Source organism: Oncorhynchus masou, chromosome 27 (assembly GCF_036934945.1).
Source record: "Oncorhynchus masou masou isolate Uvic2021 chromosome 27, UVic_Omas_1.1, whole genome shotgun sequence".
Taxonomy (NCBI): Eukaryota; Metazoa; Chordata; class Actinopteri; order Salmoniformes; family Salmonidae; genus Oncorhynchus; species Oncorhynchus masou.
Window position 1 is genome coordinate 43807819 of NC_088238.1, and position 25672 is coordinate 43833490.

Consider the following 25672-nt stretch of genomic DNA (forward strand, 5'->3'; position numbering starts at 1 on the left):
TGTCTCATACCTCTGTAGTGCAGTTGACTAGAAAGTCTCCCCCTCATTGGTTCCATTGTGCTAGGCAAGCTCAATCAAGCTCAGATGAAGTATTTGAAATTATTTCAAAAAGTATTAAAACCCATGTGCTGGTGGTACTAGGTCATGTTTAATGGTCTCTTACCCTCTCTGAACTCCTGCTTGCGGTACTGCTTGGTGACTTCCACCTGGAAGACCAGGTACTCACAGATGGAGGCGGCCATCTTGGAAAGGCTCTGTCTGCCTGAGCCCCCGATGCCCACCAGCAGCATGTTCCCTCTGGGCTGGCTGATCACACGCACCACACGGGTTACTGAGGGAACACACACACATACATATTGTTTGTATGCTCAGCAAAGCTAGACACCAACACCCATCCCTAACCTGACTCATTGGTAAGATATGAAAATGAAAATATTTTCTTGATGGGAAGTAAGAGCCAAAGTAATGACAAGGTGAGACCAAACACCAGGGATGTGTGCTAGCAGGATGTACTCCAGTGCTAGCCTCTCTACACTGGCTTCCTGTTAAGGCAAGGGATGATTTCATGGTTTTACTGCTAACCTACAAAGCATTACATGGGCTTGCTCCTACCTATCTTTCCGATTTGGTCCTGCCGTACGTACCTACACGTACCCTACGGTCACAAGACGCAGGCCTCCTTACTGTCCCTAGAATTTCTTAGCAAACAGCTTATGGAATGGTCTGCCTACCCATCTGAGAGACGCAGACTCGGTCTCAACCTTTAACTTTATTGAAGACTCATCTCTTCAGTGGGTAATATGATTGAGTGTAGTCTGGCCCAGGAGTATGAAGGTGAACTGAAAGGCTCTGGAGCGACGAATCGCCCCTGCTGTCTCTGCCTGGCCGGTTCCCCTCTCTCCACTGGGATACTCTGCCTCCAACCCTATTACAGTGGCTGAGTCACTGGCTTACTGGTGCTCTTCCATGCCGTCCCTAGGAGGGGTGCGTCGCTTGAGTGAGTTGAGTCACTGACGTGATCTTCCTGTCTGGGTTGTCGCCCCCCTTGGGTTGTGCCGTGGCGGATATCTTTGTGGGCTATACTCGGCCTTGTCTCAGGATGGTAAGTTGGTGGTTGAAGATATCCCTCTAGTAGTGTGGGGGCTGTGCTTTGGCAAAGTGATTGGGGTTATATCCTGCCTGGTTGGCCCTGTCCGGTGGTATCATCGGGTGGGGCCACAGTGTCTCCCGACCCCTCCTGTCTCAGCCTCCAGTATTTATGCTGCAGTAGTTTATGTGTTGGGGGGCTTATGTGTCTTATCCGGTATCCTGTGCGAATTTAAGTATTCTCTCTCTGTGTGTGTGTGTGTGTGTGTGTGTGTGTGTGTGTGTGTGTGTGTGTGTGTGAGGACCTGTGCCCTAGGACCATGTCTCAGGACTACCTGGCATGATGACTCCTTGCTGTCCCCAGTCCACCTGGCCGTGCTACTGCTCCAGTTTCAACTGTTCTGCCTGAGGCTATGGAACCCTGACCTGTTCACCGGACGTGCTACCTGTCCCTGACCTGCTGTTTTCGACTCTCTAGAGACAGCAGGAGTGGTAGAGATACTCTCAATGATCGGCTATGAAAAGCCAACTGACATTTACTCCTGAGGTGCTGACCTGTTGTACCCTCTACAACCACTGTGATTATTATTATCTGACCCTGCTGGTCATCTATGAACATTTGAACATCTTGGCCATGTTCTGTTATAATCTCCACCCGGCACAGTCAGGAGAGGACTGGCCACACCTCATAGCCTGGTTCCTCTCTATATGTTTCTTCCTAGGTTCTGGCCTTTCAAGGGAAACTTTTCCTCACCACCGTGCTCCTCCACCTGCATTGCTTGCTGTTTGGGGTTTTAGGCTGAGTTTCTGTACAGCATGATGTATCAGCTGATGTAAGAACGCAGTATTGAACGCAGTATTCTGACTATACTGGCTACACTGACTATGATTACCATCATAGACGATCGATCTGTCCTACTACTCACCGTGTTCTACGGCGTCCCTGAACAGCACCAGGGACATGGGTACCACTCCAGGGGTCAGGTTGTAGTCCTCCAGCTGAGACTCCATGAAACCCTTCAACGTCTTCAAGTCCACTAGATCCTCATACACACGATGCTCCTTCAGGAAGTCCCCTGAGAGAGAGAGAGAGAGAGAAAGAGAGAGACACACGCGCGCAAACACACACACGTAGTTATATTGACATACAAGACGTCTGTGAACAACTCTCAGGAGACAGAGCTGTTGTAATCAATCAACCAACCAACCAGTCTACTAATTACAAACCACTCATCAATCAATACCTGAATCGATCCTTCATCCAGTACACTTGTCAATGTACACACACATCCATTCATCACTCAGACTAGTTAAAGAACAATCCATCCCATCCTCCCAGTCCCCTGTATGTGTGTGTGTCTGTGTGTCTGTGTGTGTCTGTGTGTGTGTGATACCGCGAGTGAGCGTTTGTTAGTACCGAATATGGGTGGTTGTTTGTTGGGGCAGATGCTGTGGTAGGTGAGTTCAAACAGAGAGCCTAGTTTCTCAGCCAGCAGCCCTACGAAGGCCTCTGTGTCACTCTGGTCCACCAGACGGTCTGAGAACACCCTGGGGATGGGGAGAGAGGAGACCGGAGGAGTCAGTGCTGCATGTCACCCCAGGCACACAGAATGTACACAGTATATACTGTAGTGGTAGAGACTATTGTATCCATGGGTACAAAGAATGCTTCTCTTATCCTATGTCTTATTATAATATATTTAAGCTGGCCAGAGGGGGTGTGGTATACGGCCAATACACCGCGGCGAAGGGCTGTTCTTAGGCGTGACGCAACGCGGAGTGCCTGGATACAGCCCTTAGCCCTGGTATATTTGGCCATCTACCACAAACCTATTACTATTTTATAACTGGTTACCAAAGTAAGTAGAGCAGTAAAAAATAACTGTTTTGTCAAACCCGTGGTTATACCATGACTGACCGCCAATCAGCATTCAGGGCTGGAACCAGCCAGTTTATAACGAGGGATAGAGAGCAGTATACCTGAAGCACTCGTGTATCCACAGTCTGGTGATGCTCTGCTTGGTGTCGTGGAAGTCTCTGTGAGCTCGCAGTAAACCCTGGAACACCTAGACGAGGAGGAGACAACAGCTTATTGACGCACAGAAACACAAGTCCACTGTTAATCTATGCCTAAACCCCAGACACTGAACACCAGGATTAAGAGAGATTGAGTGAGAGTCGACGCATTCAGTATGTCTCGCGCACGCGTGCGTGTGTGTATGTCATGGCGTGTGTGTGTGTGTAGCCCCTACCCTAGAGATGTCTCTGAGGTTGAAGAGGTAGTGTATCTTGGCGGGCGTGGGCAGGAAGCGGGCGACGGAAGAGTAGTAGAGCTCCAAGGTGGCCTGAGTCAGGACGGAACCTATAGGCTTCACCTCCTCCTCAAACTCCTGCAGCTTCTGGTTGATCATAGTACCATAGATACGCTTAATCTGAGACTCCTGGAGAGAGAGGAGAGGAGAGGGGAGGTGAGGGAGGGAGGGAGGGATGAAAGAGGAGAGCGGGGGTGCAGGAGGAGAGGAAGGGAGAGCACAAGAGCTTCTGAGTGATCATAGTGACGTAGATGTGCTTGATCTAAGACTCTTGGAGAGGGGGAGAGGAGTGAAAGAGGAGTAAACATGTACACCTGACCGAGTTGAGAGAGAGAAAGTGTGAAAATTGATACGAGGCAGGGGAGAGGATAGAGGAAGAGGATGGAGAGAGGATAGAGGAAGAGGATGGAGAGAGCAGGGGAGAGGATAGAGGAAGAGGATGGAGAGAGCAGGGGGAGAGGAAGAGGATGGAGAGAGCAGGGGAGAGGAGAGGAAGAGGATGGACAGAGCAGGGGAGAGGATAGAGGAAGAGGATAGAGAGAGCAGGGGAGAGGATATAGGAAGAGGATGGAGAGAGCTGGGGGAGAGAGGAAGGATGCAACAGATGAGAGAGTGAGAGAAAGGAGTGAATGAGGACACATGTCAGAGGAGAGACGGTTCGAGGGGAGAAAGAGGGAGGAAGTGAGAACAGATCAGATGGAGACATAACTCAGCGCAGAAGAAGAGTGATAATTGAAAAGAAAGATGAGGAGAGAAGAGGGGTGAGGTGGGAGGTGGGGGGAGGAGTGATCAAAAAAGAGACGTCAGAGAGAGAGAGAGAAAAGGGAGAAGCCGACAGAAAAATGAAAGGAAAAGGAGACATCCCATCCAGCATGCTTTTCCTGTCTTCTAAATGAGGGTGCAGTGGCACATTTTACTTGTTGTCATTATCATCACCATAAGGATAATCAGGGGAATTCTGCCGAGATGAAGAGAAAGAAAAAGAGAGACAGAGTGGGGTGTGAGAGAGGGAGAGAGAGAGAGGGTGGGGAGAGAGAGAGAGAGGGTGGAGAGAGAGAGAGGGTGGAGAGAGAGAGGGTGGAGAGAGAGAGGGTGGGGAGAGAGAGAGGGTGGAGAGAGAGAGAGGGTGGAGAGAGAGGGGGTGGAGAGAGAGAAGGGGTGGGAGAGAGAGGGGGTGGAGAGAGAGGGGTGGAGAGAGAGGGGGTGGAGAGAGAGAGGGGGTGGAGAGAGAGGGGGTGGAGAGAGAGAGGGGTGGAGAGAGAGAGGGGGTGGAGAGAGAGAGGGGGTGGAGAGAGAGAGAGGGTGGAGAGAGAGAGGGTGGAGAGAGAGAGGGTGGGGAGAGAGAGAGGGTGGAGAGAGAGAGAGGGTGGAGAGAGAGAGGGGGTGGAGAGAGAGAAGGGGTGGAGAGAGAGAGGGGGTGGAGAGAGAGAGGGGGTGGAGAGAGAGAGGGGGTGGAGAGAGAGGGGGTGGAGAGAGAGGGGGTGGAGAGAGAGAGGGGGTGGAGAGAGAGAGAGAGGATGATGAAGGAGGACAACATGTCAGAGAAAGTACAGACTCATTATCAGGAAACATGGCTCTGCAGTGAAACTGACTGACCTGAAACACACAGAGAAGAGAGAGAGGGGATGAGGAGGACAGGGAGTGAAGAGAGAGAGGAGATGAGGAGGACAGGGAGAGAAGAGGAGAAGGAGATGAGGAGGACAGGGTGTGAAGAGAGAGAGGGGATGAGGAGGACAGGGAGTGAAGAGAGAGAGGGGATGAGGAGGACAGGGAGTGAAGAGAGAGAGGAGATGAGGAGGACAGGGAGAGAAGAGAGAGAGGAGATGAGGAGGACAGGGAGAGAAGAGGAGAAGGAGATGAGGAGGACAGGGAGAGAAGAGAGAGAGGGGATGAGGAGGACAGGGGAGAGAAGAGAGAGGGGATGAGGAGGACAGGGAGAGAAGAGAGAGAGGAGATGAGGAGGACAGGGAGAGAGAGAGAGAGGAGATGAGGAGGACAGGGAGAGAGAGAGAGAGGGGATGAGGAGGACAGGGAGTGAAGAGAGAGAGGAGATGAGGAGGACAGGGAGAGAAGAGAGAGGAGATGAGGAGGACAGGGAGAGAAGGGAGAGAGGAGATGAGGAGGACAGGGAGAGAAGAGGAGAAGGAGATGAGGAGGACAGGGAGAGAAGAGGAGAAGGAGATGATGAGGACAGGGAGAGAAGAGGAGAAGGAAATGATGAGGACAGGGAGAGAAGAGAGAGAGGGGATGAGGAGGACAGGGTGTGAAGAGAGAGAGGGGATGAGGAGGACAGGGAGTGAAGAGAGAGAGGGGATGAGGAGGACAGGGAGTGAAGAGAGAGAGGGGATGAGGAGGACAGGGTGTGAAGAGAGAGAGGGTGGAGAGAGGGGGTGGATGAGAGAGAGGGGGTGAGAGAGGGGAGAGAGGACAGGGGGTGAAGGAGAGAGGACAGGGGGTGGAGAGAGAGAGAGAGGACAGGGATGATGAAGGGGGAGGACAGGGAGTGAAGAGAGAGAGGGGATGAGGAGGACAGGGAGAGAAGAGAGAGAGGGGATGAGGAGGACAGGGAGTGAAGAGAGAGGGGATGAGGAGGACAGGGAGTGAAGAGAGAGAGAGGGGATGAGGAGGACAGGGAGGGAAGAGAGAGAGGGGATGAGGAGGACAGGGAGTGAAGAGAGAGAGGAGATGAGGAGGACAGGGAGTGAAGAGAGAGAGGGGATGAGGAGGACAGGGTGTGAAGAGAGAGAGGGGATGAGGAGGACAGGGAGTGAAGAGAGAGAGGGAATGAGGAGGACAGGGAGTGAAGAGAGAGAGGAAATGATGAGGACAGGGAGAGAAGAGAGAGAGGGGATGAGGAGGACAGGGAGGGAAGAGAGAGAGGGGGATGAGGAGGACAGGGAGTGAAGAGAGAGAGGAGATGAGGAGGACAGGGAGTGAAGAGAGAGAGGGGATGAGGAGGACAGGGAGTGAAGAGAGAGAGGGGATGAGGAGGACAGGGTGTGAAGAGAGAGAGGGGATGAGGAGGACAGGGAGTGAAGAGAGAGAGGGGATGAGGAGGACAGGGAGTGAGAGAGGAGATGAGGAGGACAGGGAGTGAAGAGAGAGAGGGGATGAGGAGGACAGGGAGTGAAGAGAGAGAGGGGATGAGGAGGACAGGGAGGAGGACAGGGTGTGAAGAGAGAGAGAGGGGATGAGGAGGATAGGGAGTGAAGAGAGAGAGGGGATGAGGAGGACAGGGAGTGAGAGAGAGAGGAGATGAGGAGGACAGGGAGTGAGAGAGAGAGAGGAGATGAGGAGGACAGGGAGAGAAGAGGAGAAGGAGATGAGGAGGACAGGGAGAGAAGAGGAGAAGGAGATGAGGAGGACAGGGAGAGAAGAGAGAGAGGGGGATGAGGAGGACAGGGAGAGAAGAGAGAGAGGAGATGAGGAGGACAGGGAGAGAAGAGAGAGAGGGAGATGAGGAGGACAGGGAGAGAAGAGGAGAAGGAGATGAGGAGAGGAGGGAGGGAGAGAGAGAGAGGAGATGAGGAGGACAGGGAGAGATGAGAGAGAGGGGATGAGGAGGACAGGGAGTGAAGAGAGAGAGGAGATGAGGAGGACAGGGAGAGAAGAGGAGAAGGAGATGAGGAGGACAGGGGAGAGAGAGAGAGAGGAGATGAGGAGGACAGGGAGAGAAGAGAGAGGGGATGAGGAGGACAGGGAGTGAAGAGAGAGAGGAGATGAGGAGGACAGGGAGAGAAGAGAGAGAGGAGATGAGGAGGACAGGGAGAGAAGAGGAGAAGGAGATGAGGAGGACAGGGAGAGAAGAGGAGAAGGAGATGAGGAGGACAGGGAGAGAAGAGGAGAAGGAGATGATGAGGACAGGGAGAGAAGAGGAGAAGGAAATGATGAGGACAGGGAGAGAAGAGAGAGAGGGGATGAGGAGGACAGGGTGTGAAGAGAGAGAGGGGATGAGGAGGACAGGGAGTGAAGAGAGAGAGGGGATGAGGAGGACAGGGTGTGAAGAGAGAGAGGGTGGAGAGAGAGAGGGGGGAGAGAGAGAGGGGGTGGAGAGAGAGAGAGAGAGGATGATGAAGGAGGACAGGGAGTGAAGAGAGAGAGGGGATGAGGAGGACAGGGAGAGAAGAGAGAGAGGGGATGAGGAGGACAGGGAGTGAAGAGAGAGAGGGGATGAGGAGGACAGGGAGTGAAGAGAGAGAGGGGATGAGGAGGACAGGGAGGGAAGAGAGAGAGGGGATGAGGAGGACAGGGAGTGAAGAGAGAGAGGGGATGAGGAGGACAGGGTGTGAAGAGAGAGAGGGGATGAGGAGGACAGGGTGTGAAGAGAGAGAGGGGATGAGGAGGATAGGGAGTGAAGAGAGAGAGGGGATGAGGAGGACAGGGAGTGAAGAGAGAGAGGAGATGAGGAGGACAGGGAGAGAAGAGAGAGAGGAGATGAGGAGGACAGGGAGTGAAGAGAGAGAGGGGATGAGGAGGACAGGGTGTGAAGAGAGAGAGGGGATGAGGAGGATAGGGAGTGAAGAGAGAGAGGGGATGAGGAGGACAGGGAGTGAAGAGAGAGAGGAGATGAGGAGGACAGGGAGAGAAGAGAGAGAGGAGATGAGGAGGACAGGGAGAGAAGAGGAGAAGGAGATGAGGAGGACAGGGAGAGAAGAGGAGAAGGAGATGAGGAGGACAGGGAGAGAAGAGAGAGAGGGGATGAGGAGGACAGGGAGAGAAGAGAGAGAGGAGATGAGGAGGACAGGGAGAGAAGAGGAGAAGGAGATGAGGAGGACAGGGAGAGAAGAGGAGAAGGAGATGAGGAGGACAGGGAGAGAAGAGAGAGAGGGGATGAGGAGGACAGGGAGAGAAGAGAGAGAGGAGATGAGGAGGACAGGGAGAGAAGAGAGAGAGGAGATGAGGAGGACAGGGAGAGAAGAGGAGAAGGAGATGAGGAGGACAGGGAGAGAAGAGAGAGGAGATGAGGAGGACAGGGAGAGAAGAGAGAGAGGGGATGAGGAGGACAGGGAGTGAAGAGAGAGAGGAGATGAGGAGGACAGGGAGAGAAGAGAGAGAGGAGATGAGGAGGACAGGGAGAGAAGAGAGAGAGGAGATGAGGAGGACAGGGAGAGAAGAGGAGAAGGAGATGAGGAGGACAGGGAGAGAAGAGGAGAAGGAGATGATGAGGACAGGGAGAGAAGAGGAGAAGGAAATGATGAGGACAGGGAGAGAAGAGAGAGAGGGGATGAGGAGGACAGGGTGTGAAGAGAGAGAGGGGATGAGGAGGACAGGGAGTGAAGAGAGAGAGGAGATGAGGAGGACAGGGAGAGAAGAGAGAGAGGAGATGAGGAGGACAGGGAGAGAAGAGGAGAAGGAGATGAGGAGGACAGGGAGAGAAGAGAGAGAGGAGATGAGGACAGGGAGAGAAGAGAGAGAGGGGATGAGGAGGACAGGGAGTGAAGAGAGAGAGGAGATGAGGAGGACAGGGAGAGAAGAGGAGAAGGAGATGAGGAGGACAGGGAGAGAAGAGGAGAAGGAGATGAGGAGGACAGGGAGAGAAGAGGAGAAGGAGATGAGGAGGACAGGGAGAGAAGAGGAGAAGGAGATGAGGAGGACAGGGAGAGAAGAGAGAGAGGAGATGAGGAGGACAGGGAGAGAAGAGAGAGAGGAGATGAGGAGGACAGGGAGAGAAGAGGAGAAGGAGATGAGGAGGACAGGGAGAGAAGAGAGAGGAGATGAGGAGGACAGGGAGAGAAGAGAGAGAGGGGATGAGGAGGACAGGGAGTGAAGAGGAGAAGGAGATGAGGAGGACAGGGAGAGAAGAGGAGAAGGAGATGATGAGGACAGGGAGAGAAGAGGAGAAGGAAATGATGAGGACAGGGAGAGAAGAGAGAGAGGGGATGAGGAGGACAGGGTGTGAAGAGAGAGAGGGGATGAGGAGGACAGGGAGTGAAGAGAGAGAGGAGATGAGGAGGACAGGGAGAGAAGAGAGAGAGGAGATGAGGAGGACAGGGAGAGAAGAGAGAGAGGGGATGAGGAGGACAGGGAGTGAAGAGAGAGAGGAGATGAGGAGGACAGGGAGAGAAGAGAGAGAGGAGATGAGGAGGACAGGGAGAGAAGAGGAGAAGGAGATGAGGAGGACAGGGAGAGAAGAGAGAGAGGGGATGAGGAGGACAGGGAGAGAAGAGGAGAAGGAGATGAGGAGGACAGGGAGAGAAGAGGAGAAGGAAATGATGAGGACAGGGAGAGAAGAGGAGAAGGAAATGATGAGGACAGGGAGAGAAGAGGAGAAGGAGATGAGGAGGACAGGGAGAGAAGAGGAGAAGGAGATGAGGAGGACAGGGAGAGAAGAGGAGAAGGAGATGAGGAGGACAGGGAGAGAAGAGGAGATGAGGAGGACAGGGAGGGGAAGAGGAGAAAAAGAGGTGGTGAGGAATGTAGGCGATGAAGAAGAAGGGAGGTGACTAGCAGAGAAGAGGTGGAGAAAGAGGAGGGGAAAGATTGCTGAGGAGGAGAAAGCAGCATTGAGCAGAAGCTGAATAAATGTGTGTGTGTGTGTGTGTGTGTGGTTATGTGGTTGTGTGTGTGTGGTTATGTGGTTGTGTGTGTGGTTGTGTGTGTGTGTGTGTGGTTATGTGGTTGTGTGTGTGTGTGTGTGGTTATGTGGTTGTGTGTGTGTGTGGTTGTGTGTGTGTGGTTATGTGGTCGTGTGTGGTTATGTGGTTGTGTGTGGTTATGTGGTTGTGTGTGGTTATGTGGTTGTGTGTGTGTGTGGCTGTGTGCGTGTGTGTGGCTGTGTGTGTGTGTGGTTATGTGTGTGTGTGTGTGGTTTTGTGGTTGTGTGTGTGGTAATGTGGTTGTGTGTGTGTGGTTATGTGGGTATGTGGTTGTGTGTGTGTGTGTGTGTGTGTGTGTGTGTTTATGTGGTTGTGTGTGTGTGGTTGTTTATGTGGTTGTGTGTGTGTGTGGTTATGTGGTTGTGTGTGTGTGTGGTTATGTGGTTGTGTGTGTGTGTGGTTATGTGTGTGTGTGTGTGGTTATGCGTTTGTGTGTGTGCGGTTATGTGGTTGTATGTGTGTGTGCGGTTATGTGGTTGTATGTGTGTGTGGTTATGTGGTTGTGTGGTTGTGTGTGTGTGTGTGGTTACGTGGTTGTGTGCGGTTATGTGGTTGTGTGTGTGTGTGGTTATGTGTGTGTGTGTGTGTGTGTGGTTATGTGGTTGTTATGTTGTTGTGTGTGGTTATGTGGTTGTGTGTGTGTGTGTGTGTGTGGTTATGTGGTTGTTATGTGGTTGTGGTTATGTGTGTGTGTGTGTGTGGTTATGTGTGTGGTTATGTGTGTGTGTGTGTTATGTGTGTGGTTATGTGTGTGTGTGACTGACAGTAGGGAAGGTCATGTTGATGAGGTTGAAGCGGCTCTGCAGGCGGCCTGAGATGTGAGTCCTCCCCCCACCGGGTGGACCCATAGACGCCAGCAGGAACATGTCCTGTACACACACACACACACACACACACACACACACACACACACACACACACACACACACACACACACACACACACACACACACACACACACACACACACACACACACACACACACACACACACACACACACACACACACACACACACACACACCAGGGTTAAAACAGCCCACTCAGCACAAACAAATTCACACAGGCAGTCTGCATAGAATGCATGAACATGTGCAGCACACACTTAAACCGGAAGATTAATTCAACACACACACAACTGTCCGAAAACAAAATAGCTAAAAATAGATACCTAAGGAGAGGGAACTAAGTTCATAGTAATAACGAGTCCCCCCCCCCGACACACGGCTTCCCCCCCCCACCCCTCTCATCTCACCTTGACACACTTGAGGGTCTGTTTCTGCCGGTCGTACCAGAAGCCGTAGTCGATCCAGAGGCGGAGCAGCTCCAGCGGAGGCTGGGAGCCAAAGTCGTCGTTGGCCGGCATGTTCAGGTCGTCCAGGAAGGCCAGCATGCGCTTACCGCCCACAGGCACATATACACCTTTAGTCCTCTTCTCCACACGACTCTCAATGATGGCCTGTACGTTGTTGGACGTGGTCTGAACAGGTGGAGACAGAGGGGAGGGGGGACTGGTTAGATGAGGGGATAGAGGGGGGGTGTGTGTGTGTGTGTGTGTGTGTGTGTGTGTGTGTGTGTGTGTGTGTGTGTGTGAGAGAGTGAGAGAGAGAGAAAGAAAGCGATAGAGAGAGGGGCCGGTTGGGTGTGTGTGAGAGAGAGCGATAGAGAGAAGGGCCGGTCGGGTGTGTGTGAGAGAAAGCGATAGAGAGAGGGGCCGGACGGGTGTGTGTGAGAGAGAGCGATAGAGAGAAGGGCCGGTCGGGTGTGTGTGAGAGAAAGCGATAGAGAGAAGGGCCGGTCGGGTGTGTGTGAGAGAAAGCGATAGAGAGAGGGGCCGGTCGGGTGTGTGTGAGAGAAAGCGATAGAGAGAAGGGCCGGTCGGGTGTGTGTGAGAGAAAGCGATAGAGAGAAGGGCCGGTCGGGTGTGTGTGAGAGAAAGCGATAGAGAGAGGGGCCGGTCGGGTGTGTGTGAGAGAGAGCGATAGAGAGAAGGGCCGGTCGGGTGTGTGTGAGAGAAAGCAATAGAGAGAGGGGCCGGTCGGGTGTGTGTGAGAGAAAGCGATAGAGAGAAGGGCCGGTCGGGTGTGTGTGAGAGAAAGCGATAGAGAGAAGGGCCGGTCGGGTGTGTGTGAGAGAGCGATAGAGAGAGGGGCCGGTCGGGTGTGTGTGAGAGAGAGCGATAGAGAGAAGGGCCGGTCGGGTGTGTGTGAGAGAGAGCGATAGAGAGAGGGGCCGGTCGGGTGTGTGTGAGAGAAAGCGATAGAGAGAGGGGCCGGGGGGGGTGTGTGTGAGAGAGAGCGATAGAGAGAGGGGCCGGTCGGGTGTGTGTGAGAAAGCGATAGAGAGAGGGGCCGGTCGGGTGTGTGTGAGAGAAAGCGATAGAGAGAGGGGCCGGTCGGGTGTGTGAGAGAGAGCGATAGAGAGAGGGGCCGGTCGGGTGTGTGTGAGAGAAAGCGATAGAGAGAAGGGCCGGTCGGGTGTGTGTGAGAGAGAGCGATAGAGAGAAGGGCCGGTCGGGTGTGTGAGAGAGAGCGATAGAGAGAAGGGCCGGTCGGGTGTGTGAGAGAGAGCGATAGAGAGAAGGGCCGGTCGGGTGTGTGTGAGAGAGAGCGATAGAGAGAAGGGCCGGTCGGGTGTGTGTGAGAGAGAGCGATAGAGAGAGGGGCCGGTCAGGAACAGCAGAAGACTGACCGAGCCAGAAAGGGGTTCACAGAGTGAACAGTAGATGGATGGACCGACGGACACAGAGTTGATGGTCTCTCTCTCCAACTTTACCGCCAACCCCCCCCCCTCCCCAAGTTATCCAGGTGATGTTAATGATAATGGTTGGATGTGATGGATAATGATAATGGTTGGATGTGATGGATAATGATAATGGTGGTGCTGCTTTTATGAGGACTTCCATCACACAGCCTCCTGTAATGTAATGAGTGTTCGGGTGTGTGTGTGTGTGTGTGTGTGTGCATCAGGGTTGGTGGGCGGTGGGCCGTGCAGCCCGACGTACGTGACTCAGCTAATTTCGGCGCCTTGCGAGTGAGTGAGAGCCGTGTACTCTGAAATGGTAGGAACCTGAGCTGAAGTGCAGGCTGTTCAACCCTGGGTAGCAAACCAACACACACACACACACACACACACACACACACACACACACACACACACACACACACACACACACACACACACACACACACACACACACACACACCTGCACTCACTTTAATCATAGTTTATTACCCCCTACTCTGCCTCGGGAAGCTGTGGCGGCTGGTCCAAAGTATTTTTAGCTGGAGATTATGGCTTTACAATATCTAAGCCTCACATGAACAGTCTAATGTAGGATCTACAGTGAAATCTTAATAATAGACATTGAACATTTTGTTTGGCATAAATAGTGTAACATGTCCCGTTATATAGAACTAAGCGTGACAAGACTGTGGTTGGAGGAAGCTGAGAGGTTGGTGGAAGGTTGTGCTGGTTTGGTGGAAGGTTACATGAAGGTTGGCAGGGCGGTTACTGTGTAGTTACTGATATGTCACAGCTAGGTGGTTTGGGGATTGATGGAAGGTTCCAGGAAGGTTGTTTCGAGGTTTGTCGGTCCTGTCTCACCTGCGAGGACATGTTGACAGTGAGGACCGCCCACTTGGAGGAGTCCAGTCCCTGCAGAACACTCTGTGCCACCGAGGTCTTCCCCGTGCCCACCGGACCCGTCATCAACACCGGGTACTGCCCCGTCACCAGAGCACGCACCAGGAAGTTGTAACGCACCGTGTCCACCGTGGGAACCATGATCTTGTAGAACGGAGCACTGGGGGAGGGAGAGAGGGAAGGATGGGATGGAAAGAGATGAACGGAGGTTGGGTAAGGTGACAAGATGGATGGATGATATTGAGAGAAGAGATAGAGAGGACAGATAAACAACAGAATAAAATCAAACACACAATACCACAGCCAGACCAGGGCGCACACACACACACACACACATGGACACGCACACGCACACACACACACACACATACACACATACATACTCACTTGGCGGGGTAGCGCCAGCCCTTGAGCAGCTTGTCCTCAAAGGAGGCCCAGGTCTTGTTCTTCGTGTCCACATAGTACTCATAGATGGTGTCCTGGAAGGGACAAATGGAAAAACAAGACATCAGTGACACAGTTCAACATCTGTGCATAAATACAGTCAATATACTGTATGGCAATATAAACCTAGAAATGGATTTCAAACATGTGTTTGAAATGTGCATAAAATACTGTACTACAAAAACATAAATGATTGAGAGAAATATGTTAGAAACATATGTTAAAATTTTTTTCATTGTGACAGGCACTGTGTGTGTGTGTGTGTGTGTGTGTGTGTGTGTGTGTGTGTGTGTGTGTGTGTGTGTGTGTGTGTGCACTCGTGCATGTGTGTGTCTTCATGCCCCCACCTTATTGGGGAAGGTACCCTCCATCTCCCTGAGGAAGTTGTCGATCATCTTACGACCGCCCTCGTCGACCGAGGCACAGATGGACCAGATGAGACTGAAGATGAACCACAACTCAACCATACGACCGTAGTGGTCAGAGTCAGAGGGGTTCACCTGGGTGGAGAGACAGGGAGGGAGAGAGAGACAGGGGGGGAATAGACAGAGAGAGAGAGAGAGGGAGGGGAATAGAGAGAGAGAGAGAGAGAGAGAGAGGGGAATAGACAGAGAGAGAGAGTCTTTATTGAACCATACAAGGAATACACATACTCAACAAAATGTTGGGTCGTTTGGTTGAGGTGTTGGGTCATTCAGTTGTGTTGTTCTCTTTCAAAACTGCTGGGTCATTGATGCTGGGTGCTGGGTCATTGATGCTGGGTTATTGATGCTGGGTTATTGATGCCGGGTGCTGGGTTATTGATGCTGGGTGCTGGGTTATTGATGCTGGGTGCTTGGTCAGTGATGCTGGGTGCTGGGTTATTGATGCTGGGATATTGATGCTGGGTACTGGGTTATTGGTGCTAGATAATTGATGCTGGGTGCTGGGTTATTGATGCTGGGTGCTGGGTTATTGATGCTGGGTCAGTGATGCTGGGTGCTGGGTCAATGATGCTGGGTGATTGATGCTGGGTGCTGGGTCAGTGATGCTGGGTGCTGGGTTATTGATGCTGGGTTATTGATGCTGGGTTATTGAGATATGACCCAGCGGCAGTGCTTGACCTGGGCAGGAGCTCAGTACAGGCACCTCAAATGTTCTCCTGCTTGAGCTCCTCATAGAATATTAGCTCAGAAGTACTGTGGAGCTCAGGCAGCTAAATATAAATAGTACCGGCACCCAAATTGAGTACTGGCACCTATTTGGCTTCCGGGTTAAGTGGACATTCTGTCAAGAAGCAGTGCGGCTTCTTGCCTGGGTCGTGTTGCGGAGGACGCACGGCTCTCGACCTTCACCTCTCCCGAGTCCCCACGGGAGTTGTAGCGATGGGACAAGACTGTAACTACCAAATCGATACCATGAAATTGGGGTAAATAAAAAATGTACTATAAAAGAATAACTGCACCACAGACTGCAGGACAAATAAATGCTTCACACAGTTCAAGTATCAGACACATCTCAACATCAACTGTTCAGAGGAGACTGTGTGAATCAGGCCTTCATGGTCAGCTGCAAAGAAACCACTACTAAAGGACACCAATGAGAAGAAGAGACTTGCTTGTCCCAAAAAACATGAGCAATAGACATTAGACCGGTGAAAATCTGTCCTTTGGTCTGATGAGTCCACATTTGAGATTTTTGGTTTCAACCGCCGTATCTTTGGTAGACGCAGAGGAAGTGAACGGATCTCTGCATGCGTGGTTCTCACCGTGAAACATGGAGGAGAAGGTGTGATGGTGCTTTGCTGGTGACACTATCTGTGATTTATTTAGAAATCAAGGCACACTTAACCAGCATGGCTACCACAGCATTCTGCAGCGATTCGCCATCACATCTGGTCTGCGCTTAGTGAGACTATGATTTGTTTTTCAACAGGACAATGACCCAACACACCTCCAGGCTGTGTAAGGACTATTTGACCAAAAAGGAGAGTGATGGAGTGCTGCATCAGATGACCTGGCCTCCACAATCCCCGACCTCAACCAAATTGAGATGGTTTGTGTAACGATGTGTGCTGAGAGTCGGGAAGCAAGTTCAGGGAGTGTTTTAATAAATAAACGTAACATAATACACAACAAGAAACACGAACAGCACACAGGCATGAAACAGAAACAATATGCCTCAGGAAGGAACCAAAGGGAGTGACATAAACAGTTGAAGTTGGAAGTTTACATACACCATAGCCAAATACATTTAAACTCTGTTATTCACAATTTCTGACATTTAACCCTTGTAAAAATTCCCTGTCTTAGGTCAGTTATGATTACAACTTTATTTTAAGAATGTGAAATGTCAGAATAATATTTGAGAGAATGATTTCATTTATTTCAGCTTTTATTTCTTTCATCACAATCCCAGTGGGTCAGAAGATTACATACACTCAATTAGTATTTGGTAGGATTGGTAATTTTGTCCCATTCCTCCTGACAGAGCTGGTGTAACTGAGTCAGGTTTGTAGGCCTCCTTGCTTGCACATGCTTTTTCAGTTCTGCCCACAAGTGTTCTATAGGATTGAGGTCAGGGCTTTGTGATGGCCACTCCAATACCTTGACTTTGTTGTCCTTAAGCCATTTTACCACAACTTTGGAAGTATGCTTGGGGTCATTGTCCATTTGGAAGACCATTTGCCATCAAGCTTTAACTTTCTGACTGATGTCTTGAGATGTTGATTCAATATATTAACATCATTTTCCTTCACATGATGCCATCTATTTTGTGAGGTGCACCAGTCCCTCCTGCAGCAAAGCACCCCCACAACATGATGCTGCCACCCCCACAACATGATACTGCCACCCCGTGCTTCACGGTTGGGATGGTGTTCTTCGGTTTGCAAGCCTCCCCCTTTTTCCTCCAAACATAACGATGGTCATTATGGCCAAACAGTTCTATTTTTGTTTCATCAGACCAGAGGACATTTCTCCAAAAAGTACAATCTTTGTCCCTATGTGCAGTTGCAAACTGTAGTCTGGCTTTTTTATGCCGGTTTTGGAGCAGTGGCATCTTCCTTGCTGAGCGGCCTTTTAGGTAATGTCAATATAGGACTCGTTTTACTGTGGATATTGATACTTTTAACTGTTTCCTCCAGCATCTTCAAAATGTCATTTGCTGGTGTTCTGGGATTGATTTGCACATTTCGCACCAAAGTACGTTCTTCTCTAGGAGACAGAACACGTCTCCTTCCTGAGCGGTATGACGGCTGCGTGGTCCCATGGTGTTTATACTTGCGTACTATTGTTTGTACAGATGAACGTGGTACCTTCAGGCGTTTGGAAATTGCTCCCAAGGAGGAACCAGACTTGTGCAGGTCTACAATTTTTTGCTGAGGTTTTGGCTGATTTCTTGAGATTTTCCCATGATGTCAAGCAAAGAGGCACTGGGTTTGAAGGTAGGCCTTGATATACATCCACAGGTACACCTCCAATTGACTCAAATGATGTCAATTAGCCTATCAGAAGCTTCTAAAGCACGACATCATTTTCTGGGATTTTCCAAGCTGTTTAATGGCACAGTCAACTTAGTGTATGTAAACTTCTGACCCACTGGAATTGTGATACAGTGAATTATATAAGTGAAATCATCTGTCTGTAAACAATTGTTGGAAAAATGACTTGTGTCATGCACAAAGAAGATGTCCTAACTGACTTGCCAAAACTATAGTTTGTTAACAAGAAATTTGTGGAGTTGTTGAAAAACGAGTTTTAATGACTCCAACCTAAGTGTATGTAAACTTCCGACTTCAACTGTATAGGGCAGGTAGTCAAGGAGGTGACAGAGCCCAGGTGAGTCTGATAGAAGGAAGGAGCTCAGGAAGGAGCACCTGCGGCCTACAGCGCAGGTGCTCGTAACGATGGTGACAGGCATGCGCCATAACAATCAGCAGGGAGTACACGTGACAGGGAGTACACGTGACAGGGAGTACACGTGACAGTACCCCCTCCCGACACGCGGCTCCAGTTGCAGGACGTCGACCAAAATGACGATCCCGGGGATCCGGAGCGGCCCGGTCGCAGAAACCTGAACCAGAGGCGTGAGAGCCTGATGAGCTGGCTGAGACCTCCCCAGTTGCCTCGGTCCAGTCAAGATATCCGAGGGTGTGTTCTGTCCAATACTTACCCAGCGCTGGGTACTAAATAACCTAAATTGGGTTGTTTTTAACCCAGCATTTGTTTTGAGTGTACAGTGCTTCAATGAGGCATTGAGATAAACAGTTAGTTTCACATGTCAACTTAAAGGAGAGAAATTTGCCAGTAGTAATTGATTAGTTAGTGTTGCCAGACTGTTTCTGTTGGTTGCCATGGTACATACCCCGTTGTCGGGTGTGGCCAGTGAGTCGTAGAGGCGGCAGAGGGAGGAGACTCCATTGAGATCGGTGATGGCCACCAGCTCCTTACAGCTGCGCCTCCTGAACGCTATGGTCTTCTCTGTGTACCTATCAAACAACCGCTTCAGGTAGTCCACTTCAACCTGCAGGGAGATGGAGGGAGGCAGAGAGAGAGGGGAGGGGAGGGGGGAGAGGGGAAGAGAAGAGAAAGAAGGGGGAGAGAGTGCAAGTAAAAGAGGCAAAACGGGGAGAGAGGGAAGGAGAGGAGTGGAGAGACAGAAGGAAAGGAGGGAGGGAGAGGGAGAGAGGTGAGGGGGGAGACCGACGGGGACAAGGAAGAGAGAGAGAGGCGAGAGGGTTAATAATCAGAGCACCTTCATACAGTAGGTTAAACCTGTGGTGCAGCTAGCCTGTTACCTTCTGTCGTTTGTCCATCCAGGACTGGACGTAGGGCTTCCAGCCCAGGTCTGAGCAGTCGTTGTAGACCATCCCACAGCGAGAAACCGTGGCTGGGGAAGCCTGGGACAGGTCCTCACACTCAAACAACAGAGACACCTACGCACACAATACAAAATAAGATGATACTATATACTGTAGATAAGAACTTTCAGATGGCAGTTACTGTACTATTTGTAGTATATCATTTTGAATGCAGACGTGTGTGTGTGTGTGTGTGTGTGTGCGCATGTGGGCGCTTGCATGTCACCTGTTCTGGCATGGAGATTCTCTCTCCGTTGATGAGAGTGAGAACCTTGTTGTCGTCCATGACAGAGTTCATGCTCTCGATCCACAGAGTGTCCACCGGGCCGTCAAAAATGATCCACTTCTCATCAGGCTTCTCATCTGGGCCCAGGGGCAGTGGGAAGGAGGGAGGGGGACAAGGTTAAGAGTGGGGCAGACACACACGCATGCACGTACGTAGACATACACACGCAAATCACAACACAAACTGTGTCATCGGCAATCTCATAGACTCATTATTTTTACCCTCGCCCCTTGTCACTTCCCCAAGGGGAAATCCCAGTCGAAACCGGATGCAGTTTGATTGCCATCTTAAGCGGAGGTCCAATTCAGAAACGTTGCCCCCCTCGGCTCTCGATTTAACTCGAGGGAGTGAATGAAGAACTTTGATCACTTATGGGGTTAATATGACCCACCATTCAATGCAAACTGTAGTCACGTCTCAATCTCTGGTGGCCGCGAAGTGTCAAATTCAATCTACACGGCTGCATTTTTGGTATGTCAGACAAAATTATGAAGCTTGCTTGCTAAAAATAAAAAAAAATATATATAGACAACATTGACTTTAGCGTTGGCAAAATGGCTCAGTCTCGTAGTGAGGAGCTCGATTCCTAAACATATTTTTGGGGAATTCTGAAATGGATGACTAAATTGGATGAATAAATTGGAATAGATGACTAAATTAGAAAACTAGCTATCCAACTATAGGTTACTGTAGCTAGCTACCTGACAGGAGTGCCAGATAGCTACGTTAGCTGGCTAGGTACATTCATAGCATTAGGTTGGCTGTTTTTAAGCTCAACTAGATTTCCACCGAGGACGTTGCCTCTCCGATCATCTCTCCCTCGCTTGGGCAAGAGACATTTAAGGTTTTAAGGTACACTCGGACGTGACGATGAAAGACGGCATTCAAGGGCTGAGGGTTCAGGGCTGAGGGCTGTCTACTTTTGAGTTTGAAAACGCAGCCCCATTCATCTACTCTGCCATATGAGACTCATTCACCAAACACAACCATCTGGTTCAACACTCTTGATATGGGAGACAGAGAGAGACACACAGCAGCCCCACTTAACCACACACCACCATCATCAAACCTGTCACACACACACACACACACAAACACAAACACAGACAGCAGAGCAAACTGCCACATGTCCTTTGGGCTGATTGTCCACTTCATGAAGGGAGGGAGAGAGAGAACATAAACAAACAGCAGATGGGAGGGAGAGAACTGAACTGCACATCCTGGTTGATTAAAACAAAAGAGTGTCGCAGTGGGAAACTAGAGATCCTGGTTCGAGTCCAGGCTGTCGCGGCCGGGAGACACACGGAGAGGCGCACAACTGGCCCAGTGTCGTCTGGGTTAGGGGAAGGTTTGGCCTGCAGGGATGTCCTTTTCCCATCCCGCACTAGCGACTCCTGTGGCGGGCCGGGTGCAGTGCACTCTGACCAGGTTACTAGGTGTACGGTGTTTCCTCCGACACATTGGTGCGGCTGGCTTCCGGGTTAAGTGGGCATTGGGTCAAGAAGCAGAACCTTCACCTCTCCTGAGTCTGTAAGGGAGTTGCAGAGATGAGACAAGACTGTAACTTCCAATTGGATAACATGAAATTGGGGAGAAAAAGGGGTAAAAAAAAAATAAAAATAAAGATGGAAGAGCAAAAGAATAATCCACACTAAGATCTAAAGACAAGGATGTGGCAATATAACCCAGGATGATGATATGGGCACGCCCTGGAAAAGAAGATGTCAGGGATGGAAGGACAGAAGGTGAAAAGAAAAGAAGGCGGGAGGCAAAGCGGACAGCGGGTGTTGGATTGGTTGAGCACACGGCACAGCATCACAACCTGGGCAGGCCTCTCACATGGCAGCAGAGAGCACTCCGTCCTTTCACTCGCTGTAGCCCAGGACATAGCAACCATAGGGGAGGAGGGAGAGGAGCGGGCAACCAGGGTGTTGGCTAAAGGCTGGGAGCCCAGGATATGCTGTAAGGAACACTTCCACAACGAAGGGCACCCAGGAAGATGGTACTGGGGCATGGAAAGACAAAGAGGCAATGGGTGGGGGAGATGGGGAACAGACACTGAAATGAATAAATGGTGGATATATAGGGGCACAAAATGGGCAATGGATGGAAAAGGGGGAACCAGAGACATCCCGGAAGGTGGAGAGTGGAGGGACAAGGTTAACTTCCATTTGAGGCCATTCAGAAGAAAATAATAGATGGAATCAGTCGATATGAGTGTAGGCACTGACGTACCATATGAGTGTGGTCCTGTGACGAGCTACACAGCTTAACAGCAGCTCAGAGTGGAGACTCACACCGTCTCTCTGCATCAGTGTGCAGAGAGAGAGAGGAAGGAGAGAAGAGAAAGAGAAGGGGGAGAGAGAGAGAAGGGAGAGAGAGAGAGTGAAGGGAGAGAGAGAGAGAAGGGGAGAGAGAAGGGAGAGAGAGAGAGAGAAGGGGAGAGAAGGGAGAGATAGAGAAGGGAGAGAGAGAAGGGAGAGAGAGATAAGGGAGAGAGGAGAGTGAAGGGGAGAGAGAGAGAAGGGGAGAGAGAGATAAGGGAGAGAGAGAGTGAAGGGAGAGAGAGAGAAGGGAGAGAGAGAGAAGGGGGAGAAGGGAGAGGGGAGAGAGGGGAGAGAGAGAAGGGAGAGAGAGAAGGGGGAAAGAGAAGGGAGAGAGAGAAGGGAGAGAGAGAGATAAGGGAGAGAGAGAGTGAAGGGAGAGAAGCGAGGGAGAGAAGGGAGAGAGAGAATGGAGAAAGGGAGAGAAGGGAGAGAGAGGGGGAGAGAATGGAGAGAGAGGGGAAGAGAAGGGAGAAAGAGAGAGAAGGGAGAGAGAGAAGGGGAGAGAAGAGAGAGAGAGGGGGAGAGAAGGGAGAGAATGTGAGAGAAGGGGAGAGAGAGAGAGAGTAGAGAGAGAGAGAAGGGAGATAGAGATAAGGGAGAGAAGGGAGAGAGAGAGAGGGAGGAGAAGGGAGAGAAGAAGGGGAGAGAGAAGGGGAGAGAGAAGGGAGAGAGAGAGATAAGGGAGAGAGAGAGTGAAGGGAGAGAGAGAAGGGAGAGAGAGCGAGAAGGGAGGAGAGAGAAGGAGAGAGAGAATGGAGAGGGAGAGGGGAGAGAGAGGGGGAGAGAGGGAGAGAGAGGGAGAGAAGGGAGAGAGAGAGAGGGAGAGAGAAGGGGGGAGAGAGAGAGAGAGGGGAGAGAGGGAGAGAGAGTGAGAGAGGGGGGAGAGAGAGAGAGAGTAGAGAGAGAGAGAGAGAGAGAAGGGAGAGAAGGGAGAGAGAGGGGGAGAGAGAATGGAGAGAGAAAGGGGGGAGAGAGAAGGGGAGAGAGAGAGAGAGAGAGGGGAGAGAGAGAGAGGGGGAGAGAAGGAGAAAGAGAGAGAGGGAGAGAGAAGAGAGAGGAGAGAGAGAGAGAGAGAGAGAGAGAGAGATAGAGAGAGAGAGAGAGAGGGAGAGAGAGCGTGAAGGGAGGGAGAGAGAGTAGCGAGAGAGAGTAGAGAGAGAGAGTAGAAAGTAGAGAGAGAAAGAGTAGAGAGAGAGAGAGGGAGAGAGTAGAGAAGGGGAGAGAGTAGAGAGAGAGATAGAGAGGGGGAGAGAGAGAGAGAGGGAGAGAGTAGAGAGAGAGGGGGAGAGAGAAGGGAGAGAGAGAGAGGGGGAGAGAAGGGAGAGAGAGTGAGAGAAGGGGGAGAGAGAGAGAGAGTAGAGAGAGAGAAGGGAGAGAGAGAAGGGGAGAGAAGGGAGAGAGAAGGGGAGAGAGAAGGGAGAGAGAGAAGGGAGAGAGAGAAGGGGGAGAGAGAGAGAGAGTAGAGAGAGAGAGAGAGAGAGGGGGAGAGAAGGGAGAGAGAAAGGGGGAGAGAAGGGAGTGAGAGAGAGAGAGAGAAGGGAGAGAGAGAGCGAAGGGAGAGAGAGATAAGGGAGAGAGAGAGGAGAGACATAGCAGGAAGAGAGAGTAAATGGAGAGAGGGAGAGAGAGAGTGTGAAGGGAGGGAGAGAGAGTAGCGAGAGAGAGTAGAGAGAGAGAGTTTAGAGAGAGAGTAAGAGTGAGAGAGAGAGAGAGAGAGAGAGAGAGTAGAAAGAGAGAGAGGGAGAGAGTAGAGGGAGAGAGAGTAGAGAGAGAGAGTAGAGAGAGAGGGAGAGTTTAGAGAGAGGGGGAGAGAGTAGGGGGAGAGAGTAGAGAGAGAGATAGAGAGAGAGAGATAGAGAGAGGGAGAGAGTAGAGAGAGGGGGAGAGAGGAGAGAGAGAGATAGAGAGAGGGTGAGAGTAGAGAGAGGGGGAGAGAGTAGAGAGAGAGAGGGAGAGATAGAGAGGGGGAGAGAGTAGAGAGAGAGGGAGAGAGTAGAGAGAATCAGCAGGGACAGGGACCAGATAAACCCCTTCCAGTACACATAGTAGGACAGAGTGAGTGTGGGCTGGACCCACAGGGGAAGAGAACTGGGTTTGGCGAACACAGAAAGAACACAGTGTGACATTTAATCCTATTGAAACGCTTGGTGACAAAATGGTGGGTGTGCCATGGTGAACTGATGAAAGAATGGTGGACTCGTTTGTGTGATTAATGAAGAAATACAAAAATAGGGCAAATGAACAAACACTTTCCCTCTTAGTGGATTCCTGGTGTGAGTGTGTGTGCAAACGTGTGTTTGTGTGTCCGGCACTTGTTTGAACATGCTTGTGAGTGTGTGTTCTACTGGGACAGAGGCGTGTGCCAGCGGTGTGTGTGTGTGTTGAACGAGGCCTGGAGTTTGGCCTTGAGTGCCTACTCCCTCCTGTATCTCCAGTGAGCAGCACTGTGGAGCAGAGGGACTGCAGAGCTGGAGAGGTAGAGAGAGAGAGAGAGAGAGAGAAGGTAACAGGTAACGCTGAGAATGGAAGGAGGAGAAGGTAACAGCTCTCTGTAATGGCTGGCGACATGGAGGGATAAAGAGAGCAGAGAGAGAGAGAAGTCCAGAGTGGCGGGGGCTGCCGGGGTGATTCTGATGGGCAGGATGCAGCTGTATGAGTAAAGCGTTTCTCTCTCTCTACCTCTTTCTTGCAGGTTGTTTTCTATGCCATGGTCTCTCTCTCTCTCAAGACTTAGATTGCCAGAGGAACCAAGGACTAGAGAGTGAAACAGCACACATACCTCACTTTCAATTTCAGGCCACATGACATCTCTATATCTCTCTCTCTCTCGATCAGGGATGGGAGACTTTGATGGGGGTGGGGGGGCTACAAAAAAACTGAACTCATCACGAAGGGCCACAGTGGCTCGTGGGTCTGCATACTCATATCTATACCCTCCACCCCTCACCCTCTGAGGAAAACTAAGCGTTTTAAAGCTCATTTCCTGCAATTTTGCCATGGATGCAGAGAAAATGTTGCAGTTTTACAGTAAGTTTGCTGTAATTCTACACTTCCTGCCACAGGCCAGAGAGAAGACTTAGCCATTTTAGATCTCATTTCATGACTTTCTACTCATTTTGCTGTGGCACGGAGAGGAAAATGAGCAGTTTTACAGCTAATGTCCTGCAATTCTACACATTTTGCCATAGAGTGGAGGCAGTTTGAAATGTTTTATACTACAACTGGTCGGTAAATCGACCATGCTTACTACAAGTTCAGATAGCTGGACGCTAGACTAACTTACCGGTCTACAAATGTTTTACTGACATGGGCTAATTGAGTGACTGCTGACGCACAACCACATTTTGAAATTGCACCTTGTGTATTCTGTCATTGTAACTCTCAGTAACACAGTTTTTTTGGAAGGGCGAAATTGGTACAAAAGGGGGGTCATTCGACCTGCGGGTCGCCAGCTGCCCTCCCTGCTCTAGATGTTAAAAGTGCCCTGGGCTCTCAATCTCCCACATACGTTGGTGTCGCTCTATATTTCGATGGTATTACTGCTCTCCCCAACCTAAGCCTACAGCGCCAGGGCTGCTCAATTCCAACCACTGTTGGCTTTCATCCTTCCCCTCTAATCAGGACCTGATTCAGACCTGGAACAACAACATGTGGAGTGGAAGTCTGGTGGACAATCAGTGACATTGAGGACAGTCTCTGGTTTACTCTAATAGAAATCCCATATCGGGGTTCAAACACTATTCGAATCCTTTCAAATACTTTGCTTTATCCTGCCACGGGTGCCAGATGGGCGAGGCTCGCACTCCTGGGACTTGATTATTGGTTCCATTGCGCCCGGCAAGACCAATCAACCACAGCTAAAGTATTTGAAATGATTTTTGAACCCAGGTCTGCTATCTGTATAATGAATGTCCAGTACCTGCGCAGGCCCCTCTCATGAGGGAGGAGAGCACCCCGTCGGTCCATTCGTTGGTGGACAGGTCGTATTCACCATACAGCTCCCCGAGGCTCACCGCCTTGGGGTTCAGAGGGCACTCCTGCATGGCGGGCACACACAGGTCACAGGTCAACAGGCAAAGGTCAAGGTGAAGAGGTCAATCAGCGAGAGCATGAATAAGTCTCAAGCGACACTCTATT

General features: G+C 50.9%; 1 protein-coding gene across 1 annotated transcript in view; it reads right to left on the reverse strand.

The window, feature by feature from the left end:
* Positions 1 to 25672, reverse strand: part of dnah2 (dynein, axonemal, heavy chain 2) — a 232309-nt gene that overhangs the window by 56049 nt on the left and 150588 nt on the right. The window contains 14 exon segments of the mRNA XM_064939126.1: positions 164 to 331; positions 2013 to 2162; positions 2504 to 2634; positions 3067 to 3152; positions 3339 to 3527; positions 10759 to 10863; positions 11249 to 11473; positions 13600 to 13798; positions 14026 to 14117; positions 14430 to 14582; positions 18427 to 18585; positions 18860 to 18997; positions 19149 to 19285; positions 25455 to 25572. Of these exon segments, the coding sequence (XP_064795198.1) occupies positions 164 to 331; positions 2013 to 2162; positions 2504 to 2634; positions 3067 to 3152; positions 3339 to 3527; positions 10759 to 10863; positions 11249 to 11473; positions 13600 to 13798; positions 14026 to 14117; positions 14430 to 14582; positions 18427 to 18585; positions 18860 to 18997; positions 19149 to 19285; positions 25455 to 25572 (2050 nt within the window).